Here is a 27,999-nt window from a genome sequence, read left to right on the forward strand (position 1 = left end):
CGGCATGAAATTTCCTCAATAAAATTTGTTCAAATGCATTTTCAATCATAAAATCAAAATCATACCCAAAAGATTCCTATATTTGAATATTCTCATCACTGTGCACGGGTCTACATACAGTTACATTTTCATTAAGTACTATTTTATTTTATATTTTTGGTGGACATAATGGAGCTATTACTACACCACATAAACAAAATGTCTTTGCCAATTAAGGCAGCAGAACAATAATAAAAGAAGACCCAACTGCCTCTGGTCTCATGCTTACCTCCACTCCGCAAGGACATTTATATTACATTAATTATATCTTAACCAAATTTTAATCTGCAAAATATCAAACCAAACAAAAGACCTTATGCCCCTGTAAATTGTACACCACCCTACCCAAGACCTACAAGCAGTTTTCCTTTCTCTGAGAACTTTCTCATCCCTTGTCATGAGCTTCTTCCCATGTCTTTTCCGGTGAATTCTCCTCCACCATATGATGCTGCCGCTGCTGCTGCGGCAACATCAAAGCCACCACCAATTGAGGTCATCAGAGCCGATAAGCCGCTAGTTGGGCCACCACCGGCAGCCATCCCCAGCCCAAGAAGATCAAGGGTTGCCTGCTTGGGACCAAACACAGATGGGGTCCCCATCATCAATTCCTTCAGACCAGAACCCCCATCACATGGAAGCCCAAGTCCAAGCCCTGCTACCAGAGATCCACTCTCTGGCGGCTCAATTTGCCTCCGATCCAACTCCTGTTGCTGCCCAGATGAAGATGTCGATGAAACAATCCCAAATCCCCGAAGCAATGATGCATTGGTCGCAGCTGCTCCCATCTGAGCAGCTTTCTGTAGCAATGCTGTAGCAGAAAGTGCTGGCTGGGGTGGCGGAGCATACTGCCTACGCTCTTGCCCTGCAGTGCCGAAAATTGACGACCCGTGATTGGTGGCGAGACACAGAGAAATGGGTTCTGTGAATGAAGATGGTGTGAGATCAGGTGCATGTTCAGGACGAGCCATGGCTCGGATTAGGTCGGTAAATCCGATAGTTGGAGGCTGTAAACTAGCTGAAGCTGTTGAAGATGCAAACAAACTAGCAAATACACCACTGCTTGTACTTCCATTGCTACTTGAGCTGCTAGTACTGCTACAGCTTCCGGTTAAGCCAGTTGTTACCGGTGCATCATCTAAGATCTGGGTGGGATTGGGATTTTCCGGCAACTCTGTATCTGTAATAATAGAAACAATAGGATTATATTTGAAGAAAGAAAGAAAAAGAAAAGGATCACCTACCAATCTACAGAGTAAAGAGATCTACATAGAAAGTTAAGAGATAGAAAGTTAGGCTTTTCACATTAAAGAACTATATTTGAAGTAAAGGAAGAATCAATAATGGTCTCCTTTCTCAACATCCACTTCTCTTTTTTTTAGCTTTTGAATCACTTAAGTGTTATTGTCTTCTCTTTATCCAAGATTGCATACAAATACCATGAATCTGCTTTATTTCTTATTACTTTCTAGTTCATGCCTCTCAAAATCTCAGATCAGTCTTATGATGGATATATGCAGAAGAGAACAAAGATTGGTAAAGGACAAAAAAACAACTAAACTCCAAGATCCAAATAAATAACCAACAGAGAATTTTTTGTTGCTTTTGTTTTTAACTAAAACGAATCCGACAAAATCCAAACTAAAAATTGCAAATTCATCAATACCTGGATTTTGAATGGGTAAAACAGAGGACATCACAGTCGATGACGGAGGCAGAGCTGGTGGTGGCGGCGGCGATGAAGCAACAGACTGTAGTTTTGGGTCCTCATCTGTGCTTGCAGCTGCCACTACTACTGTCTTGGCTTTAGCACTCTCCTCTGCTAACGCATCACAGAAGGCTCTGTGCGTGATAAAGCTATCTCTCCTTCAAACAACCAAAATGAAACCAATTTCAGAAACCCATAACACTGAAAACAGAGGATTAAAAAACAGAGAATTTAAAGGAGATGAATAGATAAACAACCTTGAAAACGGAGTCCCACAATCGCATTTGTACTCTCTGGTTCCACAGACCTTCAAGTGAGCTTTCCAATCGGACTGAACCGCGTATTTCTTCGAGCACTTCTCGCATTTCCACTTCTTCTCGCCGTGCTTTCTGCAGAAGTGCTTCTTTATCCCAGTGAGGTCGCCCAATGCTCGCGAAGGGTCGTGATGAACACAAGACGGCTCGGGACATACATAGACTCTTTTGCGAACCTCTTTGCTTGATCTCTGCCGGAGCTTCCATGGAAGGTTGTGTCCCCTCCGATGGAGCTGCAAATTCTGGTCACGCTGAAACCCTTTGTTGCAGATTTCGCAAATGAATCGATTTGTCGCCATTAGAGTCTTTGGGGACAGAGCAATCACCTCTGCATTTGGATCTGAAAAAGAAATAAAAATGACACAATTTCAATTCAACGTGACTATATGAACCACCATTCGATTGGAGATTTTGAAGGGTTAGCTTGGTGATTTTACCTGGCATTCCGGGGAGATTTCTCTTCTTCTTTTCTTTTTCTGGTGGTGGGTTTGGAAGAACTATTTGATTCCCTGATGAAGAGACGCTAGCTTCGCCGGAAGCGGTGGAATCATTCATGGCGGACGAGTTATCTAAGTCGACCGGCATGGGAATCGAATTTGTTTATCTAGGGCTTTTACTGGGTAGTCAAAAAAAGGGAAATCTAGGACATTTTTCTAGGGTTTCGACTCGAATCTCCTTCTATCTACCAGTCAATTTTGCTTTTTCTTCATCACTAACTACCAGCTATTAACAAGTTCAGACGCAAACCCAGATCAACAAAAAAGCTAATTAACAAAACCCAAGAATCAAAATCAACTATTAGCTCGGAAAAAGATGGAAGACCCAGAAAAACAAGGGCTGGCGGAAAACTGACCACGGGCGAAGCAGTACCAACCAACGCTCAAATTGAATGAAATCGAACCAAGAATGAGGACCTTCGCCTAAATTCGTGAGCTTTATGAAAAGTCAGACCCCTGAAATCCAACTCCTCTGCTCTGTTCAGCTCCCAGTCGACAACGACCCTCCCATGAAATCCGATATTCGGACAAGAAAATCAGAGAAACAAACCGATTCAAGTGCCGCAAAGAAGAAGAAGAAGAAGAAGAAGAAGAAGGAGGAGAAGGAGGGTTCCGCAACTCCACGACGACGACAAAATTTGGGGAATATAGAGAGAGAGTTCGAAGGGATGAGAGAGAGATTGCAAAAGTCTTCCGAGTTGGGTCGTCTTCACCTTTCTGGTTTACTTTTCAGAGGAAAAAAATCATAATTAATTAAAATTTGTATAAAAATAAAATAATAGAAAAAATTTGTATAAAAGTAAAATAAAATAAAATAATAGATGGAAAAAGAAGTAAATAAAGATGTGTTTGAGATATAACTATGGTTAGTTTTTTGAACCAGTGGGGTTAACCAGGGTTACTGATATGGAATGATATTAAGGGGGCACTTGGCTTGGGAGGGAGGGAGTTGAGGAGCCAAGTGTGTGGGTTCGTTTGGGGCGGTCCGATTGTGACTCGGATTTATTGGTAGGTGGTCTTTGTCGTTTAGTGAAGCCTGTTCTAAGTGATTAATTTATTTAGAGTATTCGGATCAGTCTCGACAAATTTTGAATTAAATTATAACTTAAAATTTATTTTTGTTATTATAATTAGTTATTTTTTGGGCAAATTACATATACACCCTTCCAGGTTTGGCAAAATTACAGATACCCCCCTGAGGTTTGAGAAATTACGAATTCCCCCCTGAATGCTATATTTGCATAAGAAATTAGGGGGTAATTTGTTATGAAATAGAAACCTCAGGGGGTAAATTGTTATGAAAATACAAACCTCAGGGGGCGGGATGTAATTTCCGAAACCTCAGGGGGGTATCTGTAATTTAACCAAACCTGGAGGGGTGTATATGTAATTTGCCCTTATTTTTTTAGTACTCACTGTATCAAATATTCTATTCGAATTCAATTTTATTAAAATATTAATTTCCTATTGTATTTGTTATTTTTTATTTTTTATTTTATTAAATTGATGAAATACCATCTAAATAATTTTTTTTTTAAAAAAAAAATTTGTCGTTGACCGGCCGGTCGACCGGTTAGGCTAATTTTGGGCATTTTTCTTCTTCTACTACAGGCACTCACGAGATATCCGAGTGGACAATCAGTTTAAAGATTTTTGGCCTAGTTTTGCTCCAAAAAATATAATAAAAAATTATGTAACTAATGAACAGTGGCTTAACAAAATTGTTGAAGTACTGTGACAAATTTAACAAAAAGTTAATTTATAAAAAAAATATTGAGACTGATGGAGAACAATTTGATGTTGATGCTTGTAAAAAATTTGATGCGGATGCGCTTATACGAAAACCTCCTTGATCATTTTGATTTCATAAATTATAAAATTATATAAATTAATTTCTTTAATTATTATTTTAATTTTATAAATTATAAAAGTATATAAATTAATTTTTTTAATTAATATTAAAAAGTATTATTTTACTCTTTAAATTATAAAAGTTTACAAATTAGACCTCCTAACATAATTAATTAAAGGGTAAAGCAAGTATTTAAATTGTGTGCGTTTATAATTAAAGGGTAAAGTTGGTTAGAGATTTTTGTGCGCGTTTGTAATTTATAGGGTAAAGTAAGTATTTCTTAATAGTTTAGGAGGTTAATTTGTATGTTTTTAAAATTTAGGGGGTTAAAGTAATATTTCTTAACAATTTATGGAGTCTTTATGTAAATAATTCAAATAAAAAATATTTTATTAATAAAATGCATAATTTTTATAAAAAAAATTATTATGTATTTTATAAATATTGTTAATAAAAAGTACAAAAAATAATAATTAATATTAAAAATATTATAATAATGATCATTTTATATTTTTTTTCCGGTCTCCCACGGTATCCTTACCCAGGACTAATCTGTTAAGGAAGCTGCCAGGCGCAAATACGAGGTCCTCTCCCAAAAGGATTTATTGCATCCACAAAGGCTCGAACTCGAGACCTTTACTTAAGCGACCCAAATCACTTTCCACTTGAACCAACCTCCATTAGTAATGATCGTTTTATATCATATTTTGTTTTTAATGGAGATTGTTATCGCTACATTTATAAGTTTAATGGATCCATCATTTATTTATATGATAAATCAAATATGATATAAAAATGATAAATCAAATATGATATAAAAATATGTTTATTAAACAAATAAGATAAAGGCCTATTTTGGTAGTTAAAAAGTCAATTTTTTTTGTTTTTTTTTTATTATACCACCTCTCTATTTTTTTACATAAATTTTAAATAAAAAAAATTAAAAAAGTCAAAAAAAAATTCAACTTTTAACTTACTTTTCAAAAAAAGCCAAAATAAAATTAGAGACATCTCTTTTTTTATAATTTTTTTTTACAATTTATGTATTTTAAAAAATTGACTATTATAATTAAATTCACAAAGGGAATGTTTGTTTTATTGGCTCATTGAGGGGATTGGATTGCTAGTGAGGCCACCTGACACATGGCTAGTTGGTAAACCTTATACTCTATTGGACTATTAGTCTAATGAGATTGTTAATGATATATGACAGTGAGCTTAGTTTTTCCTGGAAAAGCATGGGATTGAAAAAATAGTGAACGGATTGAAAAAATAAGTGTATTTTTTTCTTATACCCAAGTGTAATCTATTATTTGTAAATTTTTTTAGAATTTTTTTAATATAGAAATATATATTTTATTTAATATAAAAATAAATTAACAATCTCATTATTATATTATCTCTCTCACTATCATCAAAACAAACACACTTGGTGGAATCGATAGATTAAAGAATATTTTTTAATTTATCAATCTTATCAAAATCGCCAAAATCAGGATTTATCAATTCGTTAATCTGCCATTCGATTTATAATTTTATTCTTAAACTGTTCAAATCGCACCGCACACACCCCTAGTTATGTTTGTAAAGTCTTTGAACTTGAAATGGGGTAAATTTATAAATAAAATTTGTATATAAAATTTATCATGGGAAAGATTTGGTATATATATTCTTGAAAATAAAATAATTTTGATAAATTTTTAATTTTAGAATAAAATAATGTAAAATCATCACATCAACCTAATACAAAAAAAAATTTATGTGTTTTAGCTATATTCTATTCAATTTACAAACTTTCTTTTTTCTTTTGTAAACTGACCAATAGTTTCCAAACAATTTTTTGTTTTAAACAAACCAATAGTTTTCTAACACGTACTCCATTTTCACGGTGCTTATCTGTTCACACCTTTTTCTCTAATAATCTGAATGAGTAGTACCAAAAAAGAAAAAAACTTAAACAGACAATAATAAATATGGGCCCAATATAATGAGTAACGCTACTACACATTTCATAATTTGCAGGCTCACTTCTATCCATTGTTCTTGCACATTTCTATGCATCTAATTTTAATTTGGTAATAAAATGAAGAATAAAATGAAAGCATGTCCAATTAAACTATTAGTAAGCCTAATCAATTAAACTAAGTATTAAAGATTACCTAAGACCTGTATCAATAAATATGTGGCCTAAATGAAGCATGTTCTCTTCAATTAATTTAATTGTATAAAATATTTAAATTTATTGCAGGTAGAAAGTGATGAACAACCTCTTTTTATTACAACAATGATTCATCCCACTAAAAACATCACCACTAATAGCACTAATGCATTAAAAAAGTAAAAAAAAAAAAAACACAACTCCAAGACCAAAACATCACATCATTAATGACGGGACCCACTGCCCCCTAATTAGTGCTCTCAAGTATTTTTCTTTTTATTATTATTATTTATTATTAAAGTTGACCAATTTGAGCCTTCTTTCCACTTTAGTTTTATGATACTATATTCTCAAATTTTAATGAGTATTATTTTTAATCTTCCTAACAACAGTGCTCCATTAAATAAAAAAATAAAAGAAAAGAAAAGAAAATAGACATTTTCAGTAATTTCAAATTATTTTGAGTCTTGTTGGCGGGAGTAGAGACTTAAAACGATTGTATTACACTTTGTGCAAAAAAATGAGCGTAATTTTTGAGTTTTGAATTCAACGATCGGATAAAATTCCAGTAAATTATTGAGTGACTCAAATTTGAGATCATGAATCTAATCCTCGAGTTTTTATCACTTAACTAACCCTTTGTGTTTAAAAATACACATTAGCAAGACTCAAAATATTTTGTACTCCAAACTATATAAAAACAATATCTAAGAAATTGATGAGTGTCTTTTTATGTTATATTTTTTAAATTAATAGAATAATTTATCATAGGTTTTAAAAATTACATCATATCCTTTTAAGTTTCTAATTACATAACAATTGACTCATTTTATTAATAAATTATAAAGTCAATTAACGGTATTTAATAATAACAAAATTAAATTATAATTAACAATTCATGTAATTTTATTATTGTACAAAAAATAGTTAAAAATTTTATTTTTTTATATTAATTCTATTAAATAAAAAATTCTAACAAATGAATATTTGTAATTTTTAAAATTATAAAAAAAAGTCACATTTTAAATCAATCTCAAAAGGGTGTATTTATACTTCACCCCAGGAATTTAAAATCCACACCAACCTTGTCTGTCAAATAAGGTGAGAGACAGGACCAACTCCATATTGGTTAAGTAATGAACCATTTTTGGATGAGAACACAACTAATTTTGACAGTTTAGATGGGTTGGACACTTTTGAGTTGTATTCCGATCACATTCATCAATTTATATAAGGTATATTGTCTCTCTGTTCACCCCAACCCACTGACTATGAGTCTACTTCTACCTTGATGCATTTTTTTTCACCATTTATTTGATGAAATGCTCAATTTCATCATATTATGCTTAAAAAACAAATTTTGGAGACAGGTTTTTGTTTAGGATGTGGATTACTTTTTTGACTTTTTGATTTTTTGGTTATTTTAACCCAAGGCTAAAAATCTCGTTTGGGATGGATTTTTTTGACTTCTTGACTTTTTTAAGAGAAAAAATGAAATGATTATAATTTAGATATGATAACTTTTAGCCTGAGGATAAAAAACATATTTTATATTTTTGTGACTATTTTTATCCTAACTCACCCTAACCCAACTTCCCAAATGACTACTATACAGTAGTGAGACAGCGACAGTGACAGTGCAGGTAGACCGTAGGAAACCCCACAATAACAATAAAGATTGTTTTGAAAAGATGGTTAAAAGTTGATTTTTTTAATTTTCTGTATTTTTTAAAAAAAATGTATAAAAAATATAAAAGATAATGTGATTAAAAATGGATTAAAAATTGAAAGATAATTTTTAATCATATTTCCAAAATAACCCTAATATTAAAGTTAAAATTGACACTTCTCTCTATCCTTCAATTTACTTCGACTTTTCTTTTGGCAGTATTGATCCTTACAAAACAACGACTAGCTGTTAGGACTTGCAAACAAAAAACAACTCCATAATCCCAACAATTATTAGGAAATGTTGAGATCTTTTAATTGGGTTGTGCTTCTCTTTGTCATGATTGATTGATCCTACCGTTTCAGAAAATTCAATCCAGATTTTTTGTGGGTATTGTGGTTGGTATTGTGTCAGTTCAAGGATCAAATGAATTCGACCCATAAATTTATGTTTTTGGTTAAAATTCGAATAAAAGTTATGGAATTGTAGAATTACTGTTCATGATTTTCCAGGCAAATTATAAGGGTATTTTGGATAATTTAAATAATTTTTTGACTTTTTTATAAAAAGATGTGAAAAAAATAGAGAGGTGACGTGATTTAAAAAAAAAAGATTAAAAAAAATGTACTTTTATAGGAGATGTCAAATAGTGACTATGTAGAATCATAGTTTGGTTTTCAGAAATTATTTTGAAAATTAAAAAAAAAAAGAATATAGTTTAACAAAAATAAAAATCAAAAAGATATTTTTGAATTTTTAAAATTATTTATGCCTTTTAAAAAATAAAAGTATATGAAAATAGTGAGTTTTTTTTTTTCATCAAATTAATTTTTAATTTTTTTTAAATAGATTATGAAAATCAAACCAAATAAAGTTGTAATTTTTAAATCAAATGCTAACTAAATAGTAGTATTAGAATTTGGATAAAAATTATTTTGAAAGTAGGTAAAAAAAATTTGAAAGATATTTTATAATTAGTGAAAAAGTTTTGTTAACAAAAATCGCAATTACATGGACTAGCAAAACTAAAGTGCTTATACATTCTTTGTGTCACAGACTCTCATAAAGAATGTATAGTTATTTTAAGTTTCTTAATAAATGTTTTGCATTATTATGTGGTTTTAAAAAAAAAAACATAAAATGAGGAAAGAAATTTTTTAGAAACAAGAAACACATGCCCTTTTAATTTAATAAGCAAGATAACTCTTTTCATATGATAAAATAAGCACTCTCTACCATAAAATTTAAAAAATTGTACTTTAGTATGATAGAAACTTATGTTGAAATAACCTTTAATTTTGTATTGGTTCTCTCCTTAAATTTACTCCATTCAAGAGTTAGATGTTCACCGTTAAATGAATATAATGTAAATGTCCATTTCATAATGAATGATTATGAAAAAAGCCATGTCAACCTATTTTTATTTTTAAATTGAAACATAATTAAAAGATATTTTAAAATTTTAATGGTATATTGTTGATTTTAAATTTAAATGATATGTTGCAACCTTATGAAAATAGAGATAGTTCCCTTAATTTCCTTCATTTCATTGGCCCTATTTGGTAGAGCTTATTTCAGCTTTTACTCTAATTTAAACTATTTTAATGTGTTTGGTTCAACTTAACAATACAGTTTATATTTTTTTGTAAATCAAAAATCAACTTATTCTTAGAGCGGAGGGAGGAGAAACTTAATTTATAAGTCAAAAATTAATTTATGTTCACAATTATAAGTTATAAGCTGTTAAGTATAAACTATAATCAATTTTCCATAATTTTACCAAACGGAGTCATTATAACAATCAACTGGTGAATAAGTAAATAAATAGAAATCATATCATGTTAGGAAAAAGTATTGTTTGCCATGAAAGAATTGCCCCAACACAAATAAAAACATATCACACCCAATGTTGTAGGATTAAATACTAATTTAAAGTACTTAAAGACCATTATTTATACTAATCACATAAGCATTAGATAACCCATTCGACAATGGCCAAAAGCAACCAATAACTTTTTCTCAATGTAAACATGAATTGGTAACACGTCCATTGTTAAACAACTAGAGTTAGGGGTGGGCGCGGGTCGGTTGCGGCTACGAAACCTCCAATCCGCCATCCGTCCGCCAGATTGGCGGATTGAAGAAAATCAATCCGCATCCGTCCGCCAATCCGGCGGATGTGGATTGAGCGGATTGGCGGTTTGACGGATGGATGCGAATCGGTTTGGCGGTTTAAAATTTTATAAATTTTCAACATAATTCAACTTGTGCACTTCCTTAAAAAAAAAGAAAAAAAAAATATTACAGTCAATGACTTAAAAAAGTATTACAATCACTGTATGCCTTATCCAAAGAAAGAAAGTTTGAAACTTTAGAATATCACGATCACTGTATGCTTCATCCACATATTACAATTACAGCATGATTCGTCCCTATAAAGTATTACAATCTGTGATTCTTAAAATATAATAACAATTCAAACCACCAAAACCATAAACAGAGCAGTAGTAGAGATTGAATGTCTCTATATTGTTACATCTACATATATTTTTGAAAACAAAAACCAACCAGCATATATCATATTTTTTATTTATTATTTTTAGAGTTAGATTTAAAAACTAAAAAATATAGATGAATAATATGTTTATTTTTTTCAATTCAAAAATATATTCAAGTTGAAAACTTTTTTTCAACAAAATATTTAAACTCTTTTTCAATTGAAAACACAAACATAATATTTAAACAAATTGAAAATACAAAGTCTTATAAATTACTACAGGTGCTCGCGATTTGGCGGTTTGGCGGTTCGGTTGCGGCCAAAAAATCTCAAATCCGCCATCCGTCCGCCAAATTGGCAGATTGGAGAAAATCAATCCGTAACCGTCCGCTCATCATCACGCATCCGTCCAAAATGTGGCGGATCGGTTCGGTTCGGTCGGTTTTGACGGATCGATATATCCGCTGCTCACCCCTAACTAGAGTCTCAAGTACGCGATCTAGCACGTGACATAGATTAATATTATAATAATAGACTATATAATAATATAAAATAATAACATTAGTATTATTTAATTTATATATGGAATTTCCTATCAAGTGAGGATAAGATTTGATTTGAGTACAAAATAGTAGTAGCAGTAGTTGGAGGGGGTGAAACATGACACACAACCAAAAAAAGCCGGCAGAGGCATTGGGGTCCCTCCTCCAATTTTCCATCATTATATTTTGTATTTTGACTTTTTGAGTGCATTGCTTTTTGTAGTTTCAAACTCTTTATTATTTTAGGCACTCCCATGGGGTCCTCTAAAATTTTCATTTTATTTGTTTTGATCATCAATGGTCCCCCCTCCCCCTCGTTTTAAATTGCTATATTGATAAGTCGCTCTCCAAATCTTTTTAACTCTGAGAATCTTTAACTTCTGTTAAGATTTTAAATTTGAGTAAAAATTTAGTATAAAAGATTACATATTTAAAAATCAGATTTATGTACAAAGCTGAGCCAGCGGTTGGGCAACATTTGAATGCCATGAATCTATGTGGAGTGTTTGTAAAGAGACTTGGGTTAAAATAACATATTGACCTTGTGTTTAGTTGCGAAATTTTGAATGGAAAAAGAAAAATGTATATAAAATTAGATGAAATGTAAGTATATTTTATTCTTTTTTTTTTTTATTATTTTTTTTTTCCTTTCCAAATCTCTTCCTAAATCTTCAACCAAATCCAGCATAAATGATAAAATAGACTAAAATACTGTAGTTAATAAGATAAAATGTTACATTTAATCTATAATCGTTTTATTTTATCTCTCACAACTATCAAATTAACTACAAAAAAAATCAATCAACTTTCTAAATACAACTAATTTATTTAAATTAAAATAATAAAAAAATCGAATAACTAATTAAAATAGCCAACTAAGTCCACCAAAGCCAATGAAGAATGAGAATCTCCTTTTTCAAGAATCCCAGTATTACACTGAAGTGTGTATGATTTAGGGTTGGTTTGGCTCGGGCTCATTGGGCTTTTTTGGCTCAATGAGCCATAAAAGACAGAATAGGCTCATGAGCCACAACAGACAAAACATCCCATCCAACCCCATAATCATTACACTCTTCTCTCACAGAAAAATCAAAAAAGCCAAAAAGCCAAAAGCCTTTCCCAAACTAAGCTTTTGAGCCCAGGCTCATATAGTCAAAAAAGTCAAAAAGCCAACCCACTCCCTGTTGGAAATGGTAGAAAAAATTCTGGGTAAAACCAGAATTTTTTCTCAAGTTTGGTCTATTTTTTAGGTGGGCCCCGTGTGTCGATTTACTTGGGTCAAAGTGGTAACGCGTTCTATGCCGCGTTGTGATTCACGTGGTATATTTGGTTGCTCAAAACCATTACCGAGTGAATGGGAAATTGAAGCCAAAGTGTGCTCCATAGAAATGGAGCTTTGGTGGAAATTCCTTAAGGTTGTAAATTGGCTTGTCCCACATTGATTTTGTGGGAAGTTTTAAAAGGGTTTATAAGGCTTGGGTTAGATACTTGGGGTGTGCCCCAAAGGGTACCCAAGTGTTTTAGAGGGAGAGGTTATGGGCAAAATGGGCTAGACCCATTGGACCCAAAAATCACCACACGCGCGTGCTGCCGCCGTCTGTCGGGCGGGCTGGGCTTGGGCGTGGTGTGGGCTTCTAAACTTTTTGGGCCAAAAACATTTGAATTTAATTTTATTTTTGGTAAAATAAAATCCATAATTCAAATTAAACTTGTTTGGATTTACTGTTCATCCAACCAAGGCCCTTCCCGTTTTCAAACAGAATTAAACTGGTTTGGATTTTTTGCTCATCCAAACAGAGCCCTTCTCGTTTTTATCTGTTTGAATTATTAACCCAACAGATTCAAAATCTGTTCAAATTCGAAACTAACAGGTTTCATACCTGTTCAATTCAAAACCTAGAGCCACCTTTACATCTATAAATAGAACCACCCTCATTTGATGTTAAATTGATTCAGAAATTTCGTACTTCACCTCTGCTTATTCTATTCTTCATTTTGTTGCATTTTATTTCTGAAAGAAAGAGTGCAAACACTTAGTGTGTTCGTAAAGCAAACAATTTGTAGTGCTGCTATTGTTTGTAGTAGATCATTTTATCCTGGGAGATAGACGTCCACATTCTGAAAGTACCGTGGAGAGGACGAATCTGTCTTAAGGACACAGTGTCAAACACTGGACTTGATCAGATTATAATTCGAAGAAATTAAATCAAGTAAGTTATTTAATTAATTTTTATGTTATTGTTATTTATTTAAATCAGATTTTAATTTTGTTTTTGTAACAAAATAAAATCTGTTTTTATTTATTTATTTATTATTTCAAGTTTGATTTTTACAATCAAACAAATTCTCTCCTTTTCTTTATTTCTTTAAATTCTAGTTGTTGTTTTGTACAAATAGAATTAAATCTTTTAAATATAGTGAAGATTGTCCAACACTTCCCAAACAGAGGCTTAATGTATATGTCAGTGCTATTAAAGTAGTTGAATTAACACAACATCTTGTATAAAAAAATGATAAATATTATTATTATACTTGAAAAAAAAATTAAAAACTACTGAAATTTTGATTTATGATTATAATTTAATTTTAAACAATAAATAGTAATTCCAATCAAACAATCAACGATAAAATGACATAACAATTTAACGTGAAAAAAAATCACAATTGGACTCATCTAATTGTGATAAAAAAAATCACGGGCTAAATTCACAAAACAATTTACTAAGAAGATAAAAAGAAATTATACATGAGATCCCTCGATTACCTAGCAAATTCATGCTTGAATTGAATCAAACCCGATGTGCCTCTTTTGCCACGGTCTTCATATCAAAATTCCTTTGTCCAACGTTGAATCCATAACACCGATATCGAATCCACGACGATGAGCCACTCTAGAATTCATTAAAATTTTAAGCCCAAGTTCTCTGAAATCGACCGATGAACACCTCTCTTTATGTGAACAAAATAATGAAAACAACTTTTGATGTTGGACACTATATAGTTCATTGACCAATCGATCACTTTAAAAAAACTCATATAAACCACCATCCAATATAGAACACCTTGTTTTTCACTTTTCTTTGAGAATCTAGATGGGTTAAACCAGAAAAATCACAAATACCGCACTTTATACTAAACAAAGTTGCGAAGACCGCTCGAATGGTGTGACTAAAAAATAGTGCAAATATATAGGCCAACAGCTCGAGTGCACATCCACCGCTCAAGTGGTGAAATATACTTCCTAAAAGTTTAGAACACATGCAGAAATACTGGATGAACCACATTACCGCTCGACCACTCGAATGGTCAAGCAACTTTGACTTCGGAGATCCCCGTATATAGTCAGTGAAGTGGCAAATAAGGAATGCTTAAGATAAGGAATGTCAGTATAAACTCCTCTACACAGGCACAATTTACAAATTTAGATTGGAATCACATCTAAACACTCACGGTTTCACTGAAATCAAAAAGCAAATAAAATTAAAATTAAAAAGAATTTTGTTAAACGATATTGCTAATTACAAAAACCTTACAACGCCTTTCCCTTTATTATACTTGAATGGTATAATTTCTAGGGTTTGGTTATGGTGTGCAACTTACACCTTACACCTTATACCTTACACTTACACCTTACACTTACACCTTTTGTAAAAAATTAAACCTTACACTTACACCTTTTTTGAGGTTGCACACCATGTGCAACCCACTTACACCTTACACCTTACACTTACACCTTATACTTATACTTACACCTTACACTTACACTTTTTGTGTAAGTGGCACATGGTGTGCACTTGCACACTTAAGAAAACTCCTAATTTCTATATCGTTGTGAGAAAAAGCAATATATGGTGGTTATTATTATAATATCTTTTAAAATAGTTACAAGTATATATTAGTAATTTTTTGACTTTTTACAAAAAGATATACAAAAAAATAGAGAGAGTGACGTGAGAATTTATAATAACTTTTTAATTAAAATATGTAGTTGCCAGACGACGCCACGTATAAATTTCTTGCCATGGCAAATTTCTTAGGGAGTTGACACACTTAGATTAGTTCAAATTCAGGGTGGGTTTGGGACTGAGGTTCTGAAAAAATTAAAACTAACACCAGACCATTTGACTAGAATGAAATAATAACTATTATACTATAAAGATCTATAATTATGAAATCTTATTTTCAATCAAAATAACATAAAACAAGTTGAATTTAATTGATGTTGGTTATATGAAATTAGGATAATATTCCTTAAAACAGATTTAGGATAATACTATGTATGTGTATGTTTGTTATATAAATTGTGGAGAAGTAGTTCGGAAATACTCTTCGGATCCTGGGAGACGCTGGTGATCCTCAGCTAGTCATCTGAAAAAATACAAACACTCCGGTCGAGGGTGCCGGAATTAGCACTCCGACGGACAAGTTAGTTCAGATACTCCGAGTAGCTTCTTTGCTAAGTTTTGTCAAGTGATTTTTACATACCCTTCTAAATCTATAGTTCTTGTATTTATACTTACTTTTTGGACCTCAGGGCCTGAGCCTACTTTTATCCCATTCCCCTTTTATTCATTCGGAGCCACTGACCTCCGTCTATTCGGCCTTCCTAGTCACGCAACATGAAGCCGGATAGTATCTAATTTCTAAAGTACGCATATTCTGACTCTTCTACTTATTCGGCTCCCACATAAATTTATTGGTGTAAGATATTTACAAAGTTTGAACAACCCAATTGGCTTGTGCATGTAAAGGTTGAGTGGAAGGACTTGAGGTTCTTTGTTGTTGTTGTTGTTTTTTTTTTTTTTTTTTAAGGTATAACGGAATGAAAACAACAAAATAATAGGGGAGGATCACAGGTTAATCCCTGTGATACTCCATCCCCGAAACATCAGCTCTCAACAGATTCTTAATTTTAGTTCGGGATGAAAAATTATTCAATGTTTCCTTAATATCATATTTGTATTCCTTAATCAATTATCATTTAATATATCCCTTATATTTTCCAATCAGCCAAGACAATATTTCATCTACTCACATTTTCCATCAATCACAATACTATAAAATATTATATATTTATAATCCAAAATGAAATAATTATCCGTTGAGGGCTCCGTAGTGACCACAAGCTGCTTTTGGTGGTCATCGCCCAACTTAGCTAACCCATCGGCACTTTGATTCCCTTCTCACAACACATGTTTAATGGATCAATTTCATCTTCTCATCAATGCCTTGAATCCTCCACCCAACTTCCTTGAGGTTCAATTATTTTGTTTCAAGCATCTTTATACCTTCAATGAAACTTACAAAAATTAATAAATTTTTTTTGTACAAAAAAAAAAAAAAGAAAAAGAAAGAAAGGAAAAGTGAACAGTCTATTGAATTTAATCTTTTTGAGTTGTAGCCCACGAATCAAATTGATTGACCCTTTTCTTTTTCTTTTTTTTAAAATAAATTACTAATAGGTTCTAATAATTGAACTTAATTCTCATAAAGCCTTAGTAAAATTATCATAAAAAATAATTGATATTTTGTGCATATGTCACTAAAAATTAACAATTAATAACTTTTTTTTGGTCACAATTTTTATAAATTGTCTCTAAAACTTACAGTTACTAACTTTTTCTGTGATGAATTTTTAAACTGTCACTAATAGTTAAAAAATAGTGACTTTTTTTATGACGATTATTTTTTAACTGTCGCTAAAACTTATAATTAGTGACATTTTTTGTAATATTTTTTTCAAATTGCAACTAAAAATTAATAATTAATAACGTTTTTTTAATAATGTTTGATGAAAAACATCATTACTTATTATAGGACCTTTTAGACAATAAATCTATCTATTAAAATCTACATATAATTCTTTTTTGGGGGGAGTATGGGACAAGACTAATGTCTTGTTTGTTATCTCTTAAAAAAGTCAAAAAGTCACCATCTTATTTAAATTACATCATCTTATTTAAGTCACATCACTTCAAATCTAATTCATACTCAACTCATATTTCATAAAAAAATAAAAAATACATTTATTTAAAACATCCTAAACATCCCATTAATATCTCCTATTTTTGGCAATGCATTTTCTTTTTGTTATGATGAGAATAAAAGTTGAGGAGACGTATGCTGTACGATGTTAAGCACAAGTCAATAAACACTTGATTAATTTCATTTGTTCATACTTAGGGTTTGAAAATGAACTAGGATTTACGAGGGGGCCAGCACATCCTCCAAGACCGCTCTAACATTTTTTTGAATAGGAAAAAAAATGACGGGACCGGACTCTCTCCGGCCTGAATTTGGAATAGTCCGGTTCAGTTCGGTCTATTAGACTTATTTTTGAATTTATTTTTGATAATTAAAACTGTTCACATTTTAAAATTTGTTGAGTATATTATTTTAAAAAAAGCACGTCGATCGGATAACGGATACTATATATTCGGATCACTTTTATCTGAAAAAAATACACGGTCAGAAAATTAACGGTTCATAAAAAAAGTAATTCAAATATATAATATTCGTTATCCGATTGACGTGATTTTTTACAAAGATAATATACTCAATAAATCCTAAAATATTAATAATTTAAATTATCAAAAAGAGATCTAAAAGTGAGACCAATAAACCTCACTGTACCCTTCAATTCAGATGCAGCCAAAAATGATTCCATCACGTTTACAATTTTGATGGAGACAATACTCGAGATCAATAGGTGACCATTATTCTCAATATGAATGCGGGTTATATCCTTGATAATAAAAAATTCAATAACTCTTGTTTATCAAAAAAAAAAAATGAAAAAATGAAAAAATTGTTTCGGAAACAATATATCAAACATTTTTTTGTTGTTGTCAATTTTCTTTTTTTAAGAAACAAAAAGGCCAAAACAATACCAAGCATTAAGGAAGGAAAGATTTACAACCATTGTGTTCATTTAGACCACTGGATGACAATATTGATCACAGATCAGAAAGTGGAACAATTAGATAGACATAGCTAGGGGTGGGCGTGGATCGGTTGCGGTTACAAAACTTCTAATCTGTCATCCGTCTGCCAGATTGGCAGATTTGAAAAAATCAATCCGCATCCGTCCGCTAATCCGGCAGATATGGATTGAGCGGATTGGCGGTTTGACGGATGGATGCGAATCGGTTTGGCGGTTTGAAATTTTATAAATTTTCAATATAGTTCAACTTGTGCACTTCCTAAAAAAAAAAAAAGTATTAAGTCAATGACTTAAAAAGTATTACAATTACTGCATGCCTCATCCAAATAAAGAAAGTTTGAAACTTTAGATTATCACAATCACTGCATGTCTCATCCACATGTTACAATCACAGCATGCCTCACCCACATAAAGTATTACAATCTATGGTTCTTAAAATATAAAAACAATTCAAACCACCAAAATCATGAACAGAGCAATAGTAAAGATTGTATGTCTCTGTATTGTTACATTTATATATGTTTTTGAAAACAAAAATCAACCAGCATATATCATATTTTTTATTTATCACTTTTAGAGTTAGATTGAAAAATCAAAAAATATAGATAAATAATACGTTTATTTTTTTCAATTCAAAAAATATATTCAAGTTGAATTTTTTTTTTCAACAAAATATTTGAACTATTTTTCAATTGAAAACACAAATAAAATATTTAAACAAATTGAAAACACAAAGTCTTAAAAATTACTAAGGATGCTCGCGGTTTGGCGGTTCGGTTGCGACCAAAGGAACCTCAAATCCGCCATCCATCCGCCAAATTGACGGATTGGAAAAAATCAATCTACAACCGTCCGCTCGTTATCACGCATCCGTCCAAAATGCAACGGATCAGTTCGATTCGATCGATTTTGACGAATCGATATATCCGTTGTTCACCCCTAAACATAGGATATATAATATGTGGAGTAGAAAGCAAATTTTGTAAGAAAGATCATAATATTATATTGAAGTTCACATTTATACACTCTGCCTCATTAATTTCTTATTGCTTCAGATAGTGTTTTTATATTTTTGTCAATTAATTGAGGAGTAATTACAAACCCACAATAAATTGAAAAATGTTATAATATCAAACAGACCACTAGCATATCATACTAGTAAGTGAACAAAGCTTACCTAAAAATCTATTATTAATAAAGGAAAAATTATCGAGAAGTCTTTTTTGAAAAATATGTAGTCTATTTAGTCCCATAACCTTTTGTTGATACCCAAAAGTCTTATAACGTTATTCTTCTTCTCTGCCTCTCTTCTTCTCTACCTCTTTTACTCTTTGTGATTTCCGGCGATCGTTGATGGGTAACCTTATCTTGTTTATTCTCTTTCTCTTTTCGATATATAGTCACCGACGACTGACGACTACCATCGATTGGGATTCACTGACAACCACTGACCGCCGACTCTTTACTTCACCCTCACCGACGGTAAAGAAGATATGTTTCCGACGAAGAATATGAGTAGATCTACTTAGATCTGATGTAGATCTACATCAGATTTGGCTAGATCTAAACAAAAAATAGTTGTCGGAGTATAATCCTCTATTTATATCCGTCTTTCTCCTTCGATCTTTTTTTTTTTCTACATTTTCTCTGCTATACACTTCTCTTTTTCTGTTCTAATGGAGAAAATTTTCAAATTTTGTACAAGTTGTTTTCGGGTTTTAGTTACAGGCGGTAAAAACTGTAAAATTTTACAGTTTCAAATTTTTTTGGTGCTGGAATGAATCATGGTATAAAACTGTAAAATTTTACAGTTTCATAACATTCTTTAAAACTGTAAAATTTTACAGTTTCATAACATGTTTTTCAGTTTGATTAATAAGGATAAATGCTTAATAGATTTTTGCTTTGAAACTGCAACATTTTACAGTTTCAAAACTTACTTTTCAGTTTGATCAATATCAGAGATTATTTGCTTAAACCTTACAAAAATTGAAAAATAATATATGTTTTTTCCATTGATGTTGCTTTTTGTCGTTTCATTTTTTTTTTCTTTTAGTTTGTCAATATTTAGCATATTTTGCTATGTTTTTTTTCTCTAATTTCTCCATTTATTCTTTTTTTTTTTTCAGCAATATTCTAGACATTCCAGTGAGTCTTCAGTGATGTTCTTAACGTCCAGTGAACATTCTGAACATTCCGACGACTTCCATTAACGTTCTTAACACTCCGGTGAACTTCCGGTGATACTCCGGCGATTTCCCGGTGATGTTGAACATTCCAATGAATCTCCAGTGACCGTTTTGACGGAAGTCCGACGGTAGTAAGATGTAACAGTATTTGTAAATTTAAAAAATAATAATAATAAGATTTTTTTATAACAATTAAAAATGTATAGGATTAATTGGTACAAGTATTTTGTTTGAGGATTAGATGGGTCTTGAACTTTGTATATAAGACTTATTGGTAAGTTCCCCATTAATAAATTCACCAAACCCAAGCCCAAACCCAACAACCCCGTAATAGGAGTTTATCAAACTCTTTTCCATAAGAATTAAATATGAGACCTAACACCACAAATGATGTAACATAACCACTGGACCAAATGCCTGGTCAAAATAAAATATATTACCATACATAATTTATGTGATATTCCTAAAAAATCTATTGGTGAGACAATACTAACCCATCATAGTTAAACAATAAAAGATGACCCACTTGCGGTATTTTGGCGAGAAGCAGAATCCTCCTTGATTACAGAAAATCCTATTTTGCGATTCCTCATTCATAAGGATTATCAAGCCCACAAAGTAGTACCTGTGATTGCATCATAAATACTTTCTAATAGTGTGCCTTTTTTTCTTGGAAAAGACTACAGTATAAACCTTAAGAAACGATACACCTTCATAACTATATCATAATGTGCACCCTACAAAATATACAGTAAATAATTTTGTAATTCGCAACTAAACACCACGAAAAATCAAAAGAAAAAAACACCACAAAACCTTGCAACAAACAAATCACAATACTCATAACAAAAACATAAAACCTCATAACTAACACTAACTACACCATAGTAATTCATAACTAATACTATAAAATCTCATAATTTTTCTTATGATAAGGGGCTGTGCACCATAAAATTCCTCCTCAGTTCTCTGTTTTTTTACACTCTTCCTTTCCCTGAGTAATATTGAGCACCATAGTGACACCACAACTAACTTTGCAACTAACTTTATATGAGATCAGATGAGGATCACTTTGGGTTAAGTGAGAGACTCCCACCCCAACCTAATAAGTTAGTCCTTCCAATTGTCCGTTGACACAATGTTGCACCCAATATTTGTTTGGGAGACTTACAGATAGGTCCTACTAAGTGAATTTATTGTCCAATAGATCCTATAATAATTAATGACATTTTTCATCATACACTATTAAAAAATGTCGCTAATTGTTTATTTTCAGCAACAGATTAAAAATTTTATCACAAAAAGTCACTAATTATAAATTTTAGTGATAGTTTAAAAAAATCGTCACAAAAAAAGTCACTAATTTTCAACTTTCAACGACCGTTTAAAAAATTCGTTACAAAAAGTCACTAATTGTAAGTTTTAGTGACAATTTATAAAAGCCATGACAAAAAAAAAAGTTACTAATTATCAATTTTTAGCGACATATACAAAAAATCGTCACATAAAAATATTTTTAACGACGATTGTGCTAGGCCTTATTTTCAATACTACTTTATAGGAATTAAATACAATTATTAAGACTTATTGATGGTTTAACTTATTTGAGGTTTCCCTCCCTAACACAAATGGAGGGAAAAGGGAAAAGGGAAAAGGGAGGAAAAAATGCAAAAGTGAAATAGTAACAGTAAAACAAAAAGTTCAATTATGGATCATAAGGATAAGATCAGAAGAACTATTTATTTAGCCACTATGTGCTTGAAAGTGTTGAGAAAGAAATTTATGACAAGACAAGAAAAGGACGCATCCATGTGATCTACCACTAAGAGTCAAGTTGGCTATGATTAAGTGAATTAATGCTGTATTTGGTTGGGAGATTTAGAGAGGGATTTGGAACGAAAAATGAAAAAGGTAGGTGAAATATGAATAAAACATGTTTATATTTCACCTAATTTCACATACCTTTTCCCTTTCCCTTTTCAAATCTCTCTTCAAATCCTCCAACCAAACACAGCATAAGTGTATCTACTACTGGAATGAACTCAACTAAGATAGTAACCTACAATTTGAAACTGTCATCCAAACAAAATTCCGTCTTCTAAACTCAAATTACAAGAAGTTGGAGGACTGTTACACAATTATTAATAAATAAGATTTTTCTCCTGGAGGCTGAAACCAACTTCTGCAAAAACTAAAAAAACATGCTACTTGATTAAGCATCAGGATAGGGCACTTTGAATATCTTCTCAAGTTCCTATTCTGCATCTCTCTGTGGACATGCAGGTAATAACATCATCCATCTATAATAACTCGGTTTAACATATAGAAGGGAAAAAAAGGTTTCAACAATCTGTCATGTCCTATAAATGGGAAGTTGCTAGAGACAATATCTTTCAACATGTGGAATTTACAGTGCGATGACAAACCATAAGGCTTCTTTACCTCTTGTAATGAAGAATCTACATGTATAGGCTTCACTTTGCTCAGAAGTTAAGCTGCCTCTTGATTTTGATTATTTAAAACTTTGCACAAATAGATCAACTTGATTCAAAGGTGTTTGAACACTTTCCAAACTAATGTTTTTTTTTTTTTTTTTCCTTTTCCCTTTCAAACTAATGATACTTTTACTAAATTTCCAACTCTTCCATTAAAAGTAACTAAACAAAGCCCACCTGACAACGATAGATAATTTATCAGGCCAGTTAGATGCTTATATGAATGTATTTACAAGTTTGTATGCGCGACTATGGTGTCATTATTAATTTATCGTTCTCTAAATTGTCAAGAAAGCAGACAAAGCACCATCAATAGATACTTTTTATGTGTTTTCTTTTTTTTTAAGTAAAGTTGATATACCATGAATAGATAACTTTAAGACCAAAGAGAAAACAAACAAATCACTAAAATATTGAAAACTTTTTGCGAGCTTACATTACAGAAGAGAAAAGATAAAATTGACAAACATGGAAACAATCAAAAGTAAAGCAGTACAATCCAAACTACAACTACCTAGCCATAATAAGGATTTGGAGTTCCTACGAGTCCTGAAGTCGCCATAAATTCCTGAAAAGATCAAAGGTAGACCCCCAATCAGCCACCAGTAAGGCAGAAAGCAGCAACAGATTATGCATTTATTCTAAACAGATTGGGAAAATTACAGACAACGAACATCAACTCTTTAAGCTGCCATTCCATTAGGAAAGAAACTAACAAGTAATTTCAAGAGCCCCTATAGAAAATGCCGATATTATGTTGCTAGGAATGCCTCTACATTACAAGAGATCACATCTAGATGGACAATGGTAATTAAATATAAACTCATATAAGTATGAAAACCATGAAGCAATGACAACCAACTCGTCATACAAATAAACAATGGTGACAAAAATCCATCCAAATGGCTACCCGAGTTAAGAAGACAGACAAAGCAGAAACGACTACAAAAAGTGACCACATATGTTTATTTCCACATAGCTAAACTCCTCCGCTATATACTTCTTGAATTTTATGGATTCTACTTTAAATTAACAACATAAATACTCATCTTATTATTTATTTATGAATTCCTATGCCTTGCATTCAAGTTCATGATGCTGATTATTTGAAACTTAAGTCTTCTGCTAAGAACAGAAAACATTGAATCCTACCTACTTCCAGTTATAAACCCTTGTTTCAAGGAAGACCAGAATGCTCATTGTCATAACTTCTATACATAATATATCTTCTCACCAGATATAATGTCCTACTCCTAAGAATGCTCATTGTCATCCGTATTGCTACTTGTTCTTATTAAGTTCTCTATGACCTGTTTCTTATCCACATCCATCAAAACTTCAAAAGTGAAATATTCACTAAATCATTGTAACTTACAGGCTCTTTGTGACCATATCTCTTATCATTATTACATAGTTCTCCACTAAGGACTTGTAAAGAGACTCTGCAAGAACAACAAAAATAATTTTTTTTCCTGAAGTAAAAAAATGACAAATATCATATAGATGTTCTTGTTTTTCCTTCAGTTTTGATTTCAAACCAATCAAATTAGATATCTTTCATCGTCAAGCTTCTAAACACTTTACTATTTCCGAGGAAAACCAGCTATTAATCTATTTTTAACTATCATATATAAAGTATATTATCACTTTCTGTATAATCACGTGTGGTCAATAATTGTGCAATTCTTTAACCTGTGTGCCTACCCTTTAAAAAGGGCATTATAACTGTTTCCCTAATTCAAAGCATAATATATTGGAGGGGAAAATACAGGGTGATGGAACTAGGCTTGCAGAAAAATCTAGCTTGAAAATTGTGGAAAACATGGAAGGGTCAAACAAATAAAGTTATCTGTACAATAAGAATATGCCCTCTATAATAGCAGCAGCCACTGTGGTGTGTTATGATATTACCATTTATGACTCATTCTCAGTCCAACAAGTGATTGCCTATTCTCAAATTATTGGATTAATAATTCCTAAAATATAAACCTGGTAGATTAAAACAGATTCGAATAAGCCCTGCACTCGATGAGATTTCATGAATCAGTTTCCCAAAAAAGGAAATAGGCAGTAGCATATCAAAACAACACTTACCATGTGAGGTCCTGAATCCTATTAAAAACTGAATCCCATATTGTCCATTTAATCTACAAACTGTCGCTATGAGATGTGAATATGTTTATATAAGAGGAGAATCCAAAATTTTAAAAACTCCATCTTCGTTTCAAAATTGCACATAAGAAAAGGAAATCGGTAAAAAAACACATTTGAGTCATTTAAATCAGGTATATTAATATGAATGCAAAAAAGGAAGCCAGCTGATTAGCTATTTCCAGGCACTGGATTATGAAAATTGTTTTACAGACTTTAAAAAATATGTGGTTGGACAGCCAGTCTGTCATTCGTCACTAGATGGTAGGATTTTTTCTTTCCAAAAATACTATTATTTATGATATAAAGTAGAATGTATGTGACCTCTGACAGTGCAGAAAGGTTGTAGAGGATTCATGTTGTCACAAACCACCACCCCCCCTCCCAACACACACACACATTATGCAGCTCCTTTCAGTACATATATGCATGCGTTTTGGGTGACAGAGGATCTAGAAAAGATACTTAATGAGGGGATGGGGAGGATAACTGATGAAGGTGCTTGGAAAATGAAGCAATAGGGATGATGATGGCAAGTCAACTGAAATGGTATTTGAGGCAGAACTTGTCGGTGTTTTTACATCATAAAAAAAAACAAACAAACAAACAAAAATTAAATAATGATGTCGATAATCTAATGATCATAATGACAACGGTGGCCATACTTCAATATTAGAAGTTTATGCAAACCAACGTGTGCAATTGAAGAGATAGTGGGTGAGAGTGGAGAAAGCCTAGTGGAAACTTAACAATAGCTTTTGGTTGGTTGGTCTTACCTTTTGGTCCTTACAGTAACTTAACTGCTATGTAAAGATAAATATATGGGAAAATCTAAAGATCCGTTTGGTTTAGTTTTAGAATTATGATTTGAATGTAGAGTTGCGTTTTGAGTTTTGAGTTTTTGAATTATGATTTGAAAAGAGAAAATTTGTTTGATTATGAGTTATGAAAATAGTTTTTGGTTGATTTGTACTCTTTTTTTTTTGATTGATTAATGTATAAAATGTGAGAGGTGAGAGGTGAGAGGTGAAAGAAGAGAGGAGAGATGAGAGAGAAAAAGTGATTAATTGATTGATTAATAATAATAATAATAATAAAGAAGAAGAAAGGAGTTTTGAAAGTAATTTTGAATTGTATTTTAAAAATTTGTTTGGTTATAAATTTTGATTCAAATCAGGATTTGAAAACAGAATTGAGTTTTAAAAATTAAACTAAACGCTATCTAATGTTGTTGCTGTTATTTAGGAACTAAAATTGCGTGACAAAGCTTCAAACCTAATGAGTTGGGGAGCTTCTATCACCAATAACCCTAAGTACACATATTTTGTTTTTTTTTTTTAAATTATTATTTTATCTCTTAATCAAATTACAAAGGTTAAGCATTCCAGTTTGGTATTCCAAAAAGCAATAATCCTGTCTCTCTCTCTCTCTCTCTCTCTCTCTCACACACACACACACACACATACACACAGAGTATTCCGACGATGGTGGTGATGGGTGTTGCAATGGTAGCTGCCAGTGGTGGGGGTGGGAGGGTTTGTGGGGATGAGCTTTGCAATGGTGTGGTTTGCAGTGTGGCTGGTTGGACTATGATGGTGGCAGGTGGTGGGGGAGGGGTTGGGGTGCTAGGGGAAAGAGGCTAGTGATGACATCAGGTGGCTAGCCACCGGTGGTTAAAAATTAGGGGTTTAGGGTTTGAAGATTGAAGAAGATGGTGTATTTTTTACATGTTGGTGGGTTGTGTATTAAGCAAAATGTCAAATTTCAAAAAAAATTAATGTTTGTATTTAGAGAAGATGTGTACTGATTCAATGCGTGAAAATAGAGGCTTCCAATGAGTTGTGTGAGTGACTTATATAATTATATAATAGATAGATAGATAATCTTACTTAGCAGCAAAATAAAAATAAAAAAAGAAGACGACAATATTGAGTAAGGAAATGAAACATTCGATTTTCAAAAAAAAAAAAGGCAAAACCACCAGAGTGCATCACCTTTTGCAGAACTCAGAGGCATTTCGAAACCCATTGTAGCAAACGAACCACATCAACACAACCACCAGAGTGTCTATGATCGTTAAGAGTTCACAATCACCAAACTTCAAGCCAAAATGCTACTCTTTAATTTGAAATTCCATAAAACATGAACACACACACACACACAAAAGAAGGGGAAGAAATAATAATAATTCACAAAATCAATTTCAATTGTTACGGAACCAATTGATCTGTATAGTTTTCCATTGTATATATCTGCCAAGCTTCTATAGACCAAAGTTGCAGACTGAACCCTAGATTTAGATAAAAAAATAAGTAAATGGGGGAATGAGCAAATCAATTCAAGAGGAGGATACTGAAGAGAAAACGCTCCCACCAGTCTAACATGTAGAGTCCAAAGGTGACGTTGTAAAGATAGATCTTGCGTTGAACCCAGTACATCGTTTTCAAATCTGTAAAACAAAGTGAGCAAAGAAATTGAAATTGAGCCAGCTTGTGACAACAAGTTATACAAGAATTTTAGACTAAAATGGGCAAATTGAAGGGTGTATTACAGAATGTTGATCTTACCTTTGATTTGCCGCCTTTTGATTATCGTTGAACGGGGTGCGGAAGACACAATTTATTTCGTCCACAAATATTTATTATTATTATTATTATTAAAAGATTGTTTGGGGGTGTGGTATAAGCGTCAGGATCCTTTGGGTATAAATCCTACGGCGATCCGTTAGAGTGGAAGGTCAAACGGCTGAAAATAAAATTCATCAAAACAACGTCGTTTTGGTGAGTAAGTTGAAAAAAAAAAATACAAAACAAAACAAAACAAAAAAAAAGAGAGAGACAAGAAGAGAGAGAGAAGAGGATCCCCAAACTCTGCCATGGCTGAGTTTTCAAATTAATGAGTTTTACTTCCCTCACTCCCTCATCTTCCCTCTCCTCTTCGTCGCCCCG

General features: G+C 32.1%; 2 protein-coding genes across 3 annotated transcripts; both read right to left on the reverse strand.

Annotated features, from left to right (window-relative positions):
• Positions 1 to 231: 231 nt before the first annotated feature.
• Positions 232 to 3,528, reverse strand: LOC114278406 (zinc finger protein GAI-ASSOCIATED FACTOR 1). Its single transcript, XM_028220438.2, is given in 5 exon segments — positions 232 to 470; positions 472 to 1,216; positions 1,703 to 1,902; positions 2,002 to 2,398; positions 2,496 to 3,528. Coding segments are annotated over 5 exon segments (1,536 nt in total). The 5' UTR covers positions 2,644 to 3,528; the 3' UTR covers positions 232 to 424.
• A 17,210-nt stretch (positions 3,529 to 20,738) lies between these two features.
• On the reverse strand, positions 20,739 to 27,730 carry LOC114278407 (uncharacterized). 2 transcript variants are annotated; one of them, XM_028220440.2, is made up of 6 exons: positions 27,619 to 27,730; positions 27,405 to 27,500; positions 27,046 to 27,118; positions 24,276 to 24,342; positions 23,415 to 23,468; positions 20,739 to 21,030 (listed from the first exon to the last, which is right to left on the reverse strand). In XM_028220440.2, the coding sequence occupies exons 2-5, from the start codon at positions 27,487 to 27,489 to the stop codon at positions 23,415 to 23,417; spliced, it is 279 nt and encodes a 92-aa protein (XP_028076241.2). In that variant the 5' UTR covers positions 27,490 to 27,500; positions 27,619 to 27,730; the 3' UTR covers positions 20,739 to 21,030. The 2 variants fall into 2 exon arrangements, with proteins under 2 accessions (XP_028076241.2, XP_028076242.2); XM_028220441.2 differs by lacking the exon at positions 20,739 to 21,030 and adding an exon at positions 22,479 to 22,674.
• Between the last annotated feature and the right edge of the window lie 269 nt (positions 27,731 to 27,999).

This window comes from Camellia sinensis, chromosome 1, assembly GCF_055761805.1.
Source record: "Camellia sinensis isolate YWXY chromosome 1, ASM5576180v1, whole genome shotgun sequence".
NCBI classification, from domain to species: Eukaryota; Viridiplantae; Streptophyta; class Magnoliopsida; order Ericales; family Theaceae; genus Camellia; species Camellia sinensis.

What these genes read in the sequence shown, in the direction of transcription:
- LOC114278407 (XM_028220440.2), bottom strand. Translation starts at nt 27,489, where the DNA reads ATGTACTGGGTTCAACGCAAGATCTATCTTTACAACGTCACCTTTGGA. An exon ending in GTGGGAGCGTTTTCTCTTCA is followed by an intron (nt 27,119 to 27,404) that starts GTATCCTCCTCT and finishes TAACGATCATAG; the next exon opens with ACACTCTGGTGGTTGTGTTG. An exon ending in GATATGGTCACAAAGAGCCT is followed by an intron (nt 23,469 to 24,275) that starts GTAAGTTACAAT and finishes TGATCTTTTCAG; the next exon opens with GAATTTATGGCGACTTCAGG.